The 7,848-nt window shown below is 46.2% G+C and overlaps 1 protein-coding gene across 2 annotated transcripts; it reads left to right on the top strand.

The window, feature by feature from the left end:
- The first annotated feature begins 847 nt into the window (after positions 1–847).
- Positions 848–7,491, top strand: TMED2 (transmembrane p24 trafficking protein 2). Of its 2 annotated transcripts, XM_082293205.1 has the most exons (5): positions 848–1,061; positions 2,323–2,515; positions 2,916–2,936; positions 4,831–4,938; positions 6,046–7,491. In XM_082293205.1, the coding sequence occupies exons 1-5, from the start codon at positions 882–884 to the stop codon at positions 6,168–6,170; spliced, it is 627 nt and encodes a 208-aa protein (XP_082149331.1). In that variant the 5' UTR covers positions 848–881; the 3' UTR covers positions 6,171–7,491. The 2 variants fall into 2 exon arrangements, with proteins under 2 accessions (XP_082149331.1, XP_082149332.1); XM_082293206.1 differs by lacking the exon at positions 2,916–2,936 and having other exon boundaries at positions 856–1,061.
- The last annotated feature ends 357 nt before the right edge of the window (positions 7,492–7,848 follow it).

The following is a 7,848-nucleotide window of genomic DNA, read 5'->3' as shown; positions in this document are numbered from 1 at the left end:
GAGGGAGGGAGCAGAATTTACGGATGTAAACCCAGCATTTGTCAAGACAAACACGTGTGGGTGTCACCACGAGTACAACAATCGGAGTTTATTGGCAAAACCCAGCACACAAGTATTTCACTGGAAGGCCAGATTGTGTGTTAGTCTTGAACTCTTCCACACATCATTAAAACAGCTAGTCATGAAACAGGCTGCCTTGAGCTCAAGCATGAACTTCTGTATTTCTGTTTGGAAGGTTTAATTGGAAATTAGCGCTTAAGCACCGTCACGAAAGGAATGGGTTTTTAAACAGTTACTCTCCGGTGAAGCAGAAACTGGACGTGCCATGACTGTGTTTCCTTGTGCGTGAATAGCTCACAAGCTGCGCTTCCCTGTTAACGTCCTCAACATTGGCTACTCCCCAAACCTGTCCCTAGCTGCAGCAAGTTCGGGTTTCTCGAGCTGCAGCAGCAGCAGCAGAAGCAGCCGTGCCTCGCCTCCCTCCCGCCTGCCCTCATTCCCCCCGGAGCCGCCCCCCCGCTCCCCTCAGCCCCGTTTCCCGCCTCCCGCGCTCGCACCGCCCCGTTGCCGGGCAACGCCCCCTCATCCTCGCTCCGCGCGCCGCTCCCCGCGCCTCGCTCCGATTGGCTCTCGCTGCCCCCGCCCCGCCTTTTCTCCCCGCTCATTGGCTGCTCCCGCGCGCTGGCCTCGCCTCCCGCGCCGAGCGGGCGCTGCCCCAGCGCTGTGGCGGTCCCGCTGCCCTTTGTCTCCCGGCGGCCGCCGTAGCGCAGCCCGTACGTGGCAGCGGGGCGGCGGTGGCCAATGAGCGGCGGCCCCGTGCGCCGGAAGGGGCGCGGCGCGGGCCGGAAGCGCCGCTCGGTGCCGCCGCCGGTCGCTCCGCCATGTCGCCGGTGCGGGCGGTGCTGGCGCTGGTGGCCGCGCTGGCGGCCCCGGCCGCCGCCTACTTCGTCAGCATCGACGCGCACGCCGAGGAGTGCTTCCTGGAGCGCGTGCCGTCCGGCACCAAGATGGGGCTCATCTTCGAGGTGGCCGAGGGCGGCTTCCTGGACATCGACGTGGAGGTGCGGCGGCGGCGGCGCGGGCCGACCTTGGGGAGCGGGGCCGTCCCGGGGCCGGGCCCCGCGCGCTGCGGCCCCGCTGTGTGTGGGTGCCCCCGGGGGCGGGCGGAGGCACCGTCAGGAGCGGGATCACGGCCGCCCGCGGGGGTTTGGGGTGGTCCGGAGCGGGGCCGGGCCCGCCCTCCGGGGCTTGGGGCGGACCCGCCGCGCTGCGGGAGCTCCGTGCGGCGGGAGCACCCACGGCCCGGCGTGGGCGGCCTTGGGCAGGCCCGGGTGCTCGTGCTGGGTGTCGTCTCTGCCACTGCTGCACGAGGCTGTGCTGCTCGATGTGTCCACCGTTCCCTTGGGATTTTCATCCTCACTCCTCTCGGTGTAGCCTCGTCATAGTAAGCTATTTGGCGGGAAGAATGACCAGGGTTGCTCTCTGGAATCAGGTGCTGCCTGTTGAGGAGCAGCGTGCTTCCCCTTGGATCCAAAGGTGTTGTTTTTAATTAGGGTGGGTGGCACCGGGAAAGTTTTGAGCGAATACTTATCTTCAAAGAGGTATCAAATCAGTAGAGAATACTGAGTAAGAATTGCTTTCCTCGTGTTACAGAGCAGAGAGTTGTTTGGGATATCACAGACATGGGAGTTGTTGCTGGGAGTCCTGTGGGAGTTCAAAATGGCTGTGACCCAGGACAGGGTCTGGAAGCTGTGAGATCCCTTCACTAGTGTGCACATATGTGTCATATGTGTCACTAGTGGAAGCTCAGCAGCAGTTTGGCCTGGTGGGATGGGAATTTAGGATCACAGTGACCCTGAGAGCTCAGAACTCAGGTCTTTAGTCCATTTGAAATGGTAACTGCAACAATGCCCAAATGTGTGTCTAAAGTCGATTGGAGAATGTGTTTTTTTCCTTTTTGTTTTCCTTCAGACATCAGAGATAACATTTCCCTTGCAGTTGTTAATTTGACAAACGGCCAGGGTTTGTGGTTTACTTGTTCTTAACTGCTTATCTCAACCACAGGAGGCCAGGGAGAGAGGCTTTGTATGACTTTCTTTGCCAAGAAGTTTGTGGGGTTTTTTAAAAGAGATTTCTGTGCAGGGAACTGCACCAGTGGGTTGTGGGAGGGAAAGACTGAAGTGTGCCAAAGCAGCCAGATTACAGATGGTGTTGGTGCCTGTGGCTGGCTGAGTGCAGAGCGTGCTGGCAGTGCTGTGATGGTGCATGTGAAACCTCTGTGTTTGAAATACAAACGTGTGCTCCTCTGTTTTCCCCACGCAGATTACAGGGCCTGATAATAAAGGCATTTATAAAGGCGATCGAGAGTCCAGTGGAAAATACACCTTTGCTGCCCACATGGATGGAACTTACAAGTTTTGCTTTAGCAACAGGATGTCCACCATGACTCCCAAGATAGTGATGTTCACTATTGATATCGGGGAAGCTCCAAAGGGGCAAGACATGGAGACAGAAGGTGAGAAAGAGTCCTGGGAGGAAATCAGCTCCAGCTTGGGAGCTTTTCCCTACTTGCATGACCTGTGAAATTGAGTAGGGCTCTCAGGATTCCCGTTCCTTCAGGTGTCATTAGCTGTTCTCTTGCACAGCTAAAGTGGATGTTTTTAGGCCTCGTTACACGATTTAATGCAAAATCACCAGAGAACCCCTTGGCCATCTGCAGAAACTAATGCTTCCATCCTTTAGCTCTTCATCAGTGCCATGCTCTGGTTCCCAGTAGGCTCAGCAGTGTGTAGCCTTCTCCATGCCTCAGTTGATAAATGTGCTAATACAAAACTTTTCCCCTAGCCGTGTAAATGACTGTTTTATCTGCAGCCTTTTGTCCTGTACCTGTGTTCATCTCTTACACTTTCCTCTAGGTGGTGGAGATACCTGGGATGGTATGTGGACTGCTTTTTGAAAGCTCCTTAGCATCTTGTCTCTGGCACATGTTCATTCACTAACAGCTAACTTGGCTTTTCCTCTGTAACATTGGTTTGTAGCATGAGAATGTCTTTTTAATAAACTACCTAAAAGGTCTGATTCTGAGCAATGCTGAGCACCTGCAGGCTCCCACTGGCAGGTTTATACCCTGAGCAGCTCTTGGGATCAGGTCCTTGCACTGGCCATGGCAGTTTGTCTTCAGGTGGCTATTTATGGCTGACAGAAGATTTAATCAGTTTAGATGAAATTGAACTAAAACACTGAACATCCAAGAACGCTGGATGTTTTTGGCAGTGTTTGCTTTCTGTTGCTAAAGGGGATGTTGAGTAATCAAGAGCTTTTGGAAGCAATAAGCTGCTTGTAGGTTTATGAATTATTACTGATGTATCAGGGGAAAAATTCAGATTTGTCATTTGCTGTAAAAAAATGAATGTATTGCGTAGCAAGTTATGAAGTTTATTTAGATATCACTAACTCTAGCTAGAAAGGCAACAAATTCTTGTTTTCTATTTTAGCGAGTAAATAACTGAGGGCAATGAGTGCTTGATGTCACTTAAAAAGTAACACATTCCTAACTTTGGATTTTTGTTTTAAAGACTCACTTAAACCTTTCATTGAGTCTGCATATATCTGTTGTAAAGAATATTAGTGCAAGAAGACAATTTTCTGAAGTGAATTTTTTCGAGTGTGTTTAGACTACTGCAACTGTAGTTTCTTCTCTTACTAATAAACTGCACTTACTGCAGTGACCAGTTGGCCATGAAAATAAGAGATTTGTGATATTAGCAAAGTGAGTGTGGTTTGCACAACTATTTAGATTTTAATTGTAACTTGTACGAGTGTTGTTCTCTGGTCCTCCTTTTTGACTGTTCCCCACAGGGTGTGTGTTTTGAATAGCTCTGTTTTCAGACTGTGATCTGAAACACTTAATTTACAAATAAAACTGTAGTAAGGTAACTTCCAAGTCAAGGATGTCCCTTGAAAGGAAAATGTGTTGGGTTTTGTGACTTTTTAAGAGAGCTGATTGCCCAGGGCATGTCTGTGGAATGATATCTCAACCTGATGCTAGAAGACTTTGCAAATGACTTGCCTAATCTATAAATTTGTGAATGGACAGTTCTTTGACTGTGGATGTGTTAAAAAGATCCTGTGATTGACAGTCAAACCACTAAATCTTAGATCGCTGAGCCTTCCATTTGCTGAACTGCATCAAGCTGGTTTTGTGTTACTGGTTTGGTATTTAACTCCTCTCCTGCTTTCACAACGCACCAGAAATGAAGCCTGTGCCAGGCCCCCTGGGCATTGTGCCCTCTGAATGCTGGGCTTCAGCTAAACCTGAAGATCACAGGCTGTGATTTTGTGCTTCAGAAAGTGATCTCATGATTTGCCAGCATCATGATCTTAAGCTAAATTCTCAGTCGTTCTATTTTTGCAAGCTTAACAACTAGGAAAAGCTGTCATGTTCAGATAATTTGCTTGGAATATATTGGATGATATGAAAATAGATGTTAGTGTGTGGTATTGATCTCATGCGCTCTTCCATTCTATTATTCTGGAAAAGTATGTGCACACTGGAAATACGGGGTCTGTAGTGAGTCTGAATTGTTTGTCTCCTCCTATTTGGATGTGGAGAAATGTTTTCCCACTTGTTAAATGCCACAGAGACACTTTAGGGAAAGTGGTGCTACAAAAACTGAACTTGGCTGTAAGGATAGAAAGTGTTCAGCTGTACTGGCTGCGTTTGTCAGAACTTCTGCAGCAGGAAATTAACGTTTAACTGTTGATAAATTCGTTAAAATTGTTCTTTCAGTCACTGACAGACTTTCTGATGCTTCTGAAATTATTCTGCAGCTCATCAGAACAAGCTCGAGGAGATGATTAACGAGTTAGCAGTGGCCATGACAGCTGTGAAGCACGAACAGGAGTACATGGAAGTCCGTGAAAGAATACATAGAGCAAGTACGTGTCTGACTTCAGTCAATGCCTTCTGCCCTCTGCAGTGAGCTTGTAAATGGCCATTTAAATACGAGTCCATGAAAGCTGTTCCAAGTGACTTAAAAAGTAATAATTTAAATCCTGAGGGGCCTGCCCATAGAGTAAAGAATGTAGGTGTTGCTTGCAGTCATCTTTAAATTGGCTTCCCCTCATGTAATGAGGGCTGCTATGCAAAATAACATTTGCTTAAGTGGTGTCAATTCTGTAGCTGCTGGAATGATGCATTCATGGAGATAGCAGTGATGATATTATTTAATCCATGTACAAGGGCATGCAGGGACAGGACAAGGGGGGGTGGTTTTAAACTGAGAGGAGGTTTAGATCAGATACTGGGGAGAAATTCCTCCCTGTGGGTGTGGTACGGCCCTGGCACAGGGTGCCCAGAGAAGTAGTGGCAGCCCCATCTCTGGAAGTGTCCATGGCAGGGGGAGTGACTGGATGAATTTTAAGGTCCCTTCCAGTCCAAACCATTCCATGATTTGATTCCCAGGGATAGACTTTGGTTGAACTATTACTTCACCCTTGAAGTGGATGTGGTTTAATAATTGAGCCAAAGTCTTTTTTTTTAAACATTTCATTGAAATAGAGCAGAACTTCTGTTACTTTCATGGGGTAGAGAATCAAGGGCAATTCTTTTTAATGTGAAAATACAACATTAGATAAAAGCACTGTCTCCTCAATTATTTGAAGCTATGAATATCTCCAGTTTTGTGACATTTGTTACTAATGGTTGGATTTAAGAAAAATCTGAATGTTTAGAACCAGAGATGGTCACCCTTCAGAGATTAGAACTGCTTAACTTCAGCAGCTCAGAGGCCAGAAACTTGTAAGGTGGGCAGAATAGAGAAAGATGCTGCAGTGTATGTCCAAAGAGGGTTTAAAAACAAACTGTTCAGAAAAATCCCCCCTCAGATCTCATCTCTGAGGCTGCAGGGCCGTTCTGGGACACTTGTAATGACACAACACAAACCCCAGTGCTTTATGTGCAGGGTTCCACTTCCATGGCAGAGTGTTTTAAGTTTAAATGCTTGGTTACTTACTATTTTTCTTTCTTTTTTTTTCCCCCAACAGTTAATGACAACACAAACAGCAGAGTGGTTCTTTGGTCATTCTTTGAAGCCCTTGTACTAGTTGCCATGACACTGGGACAAATCTACTACCTGAAGAGGTTTTTTGAAGTCCGAAGGGTGGTCTAAGATCCTTCTGTGGTCCTGGATTTCAGTTCACTCTTTACCAAACATCCTGGTCACAAAAAAAAAAGTAATTTAGTTTCTGAACCCTCTTTACTGAACTGTAAAACTTATTTGCTTATGTTCCTTCCTAGTTAAAAAAAGAAAAAAAAAAGAATTGTTTTTATATATCTTCTGTAGCAAAAGCTGTGCTGAAATCTTGTCACTTTATTGGCATCATTTTTTTTCCACTGAGATCTGCCCACTCTGTGTGCTAAGCAAGGTCCAGGCAAGCTGCAAACTCTGTAACTCACTCTAGTAACAAGCTGCTCTGTCTTTTCTAACTTTTTTCCCTGTTTCCATAAGCACTTGCAGTTCCAGGGAAACGGTACAAGGCCCTAACGTGACTGTTTGCATTTTTACATCCTTAACCCTGCAGTAGGTGTTCTGAAATTGAAATAATCCCTTCTCCACTCACATAAACTGCCAAGGAAAAGTTTAAAATCCATACCTAGTTGCTATTTAAAAGATTGACATCAGCAACTGTCTTAATGATATCAACTTCTTCCCAAAGTTCTTTTAAATTCAATAGATGATACGAAAATGCTCTTTCTCCGCTCATCACCAAATGTCCCTTACACGGTTTTTAGTCTCGCAGAGGTTTTATTTGGAAGCCAATTGTGTGCAGTGTCTTGGCAAACGCTCGTGAACCCTTTGGCTTTTGCAGGTCCAAAGCTCAGACTGTTTGCCCGGTGCCCAGGGCATAAGTGTTCAGGAAATCTGGATTCCTGAGGCCAAAGGGTTCCAGATTCTGGGGGTTTAATCCACGCTATGCAGCCCTTGTATTTAAGTGCAGTGGCAAACTCTGCCATTATCTGATCAGAATTAGCATAATGCTAAATACTGGTGTGTTTTCTTTTTTCAGGCACATGTAGATTTGTTTTTGTATAAAGTTACTTTCCTCGGTTATCTGATGATTGGTTTAAAAATTTTAAGAAGCGTCTGATGTGGGTGCTGAGCCAGGATTATGTTGTGACTGATGTATATTAGTTGTAATCATTTTTGGGGGTGGGGTGGGGTCTTTTCCAGGGGGGAGCCTCTACAAGTAACACACAACAGTTTTGTACAATTAATTTAAAATTTGTTACAGGTTTTCATGTTCCAGGTAAAGTTTTTTCAACCTCGGGCAAACACTTGGCAGCAGTTCTTCAGAGAGGTGGCTGTTACACCTTATTGCAACTGTTGTGTGCCAATATTTTTGTGTAAAACACTGAAAATTGAATTCTAAGATGTACATTTAAAAATTGCTCGTGAATCTAAATATGACCCAGGTTCGATAAATAAACAAATTCTTTAAAAAAAAGAAGCAGCTTTGGTTTTTTGTTTTTTGGTTTTTTTTTTTCTTAGATACTTTAAGGAAGTACAGATTAACACAAAGGGTTTCTTATAAAGTATTGTTTAGTACTTATAAACTTATTGTTTAGTACTGGCCATAAACTAAACCACAAGATGTTCTACATCAACATGATGAAGAACTTTCCATGGAAGGTGGCAGAGCACTGGAACTGCCTGGGGAGGTCGTGGATTCTCCCTCTGTGGAGACATTCCAAACCCACCTGGATCTGTTCCTGTGTCACCTGCTCCAGGTGACCCTGCCTTAGCAAGGGGGCTCGGACTGGATGACTCCAAACGATTCTGTGATTCC

The sequence above is a fragment of the Coloeus monedula genome (assembly GCF_965178545.1).
Source record: "Coloeus monedula genome assembly, chromosome: 18".
NCBI lineage: Eukaryota > Metazoa > Chordata > Aves > Passeriformes > Corvidae > Coloeus > Coloeus monedula.
The sequence above is the reverse complement of the archived record's forward strand: the minus strand, read 5'-3'. Positions and strand labels throughout refer to the sequence as shown.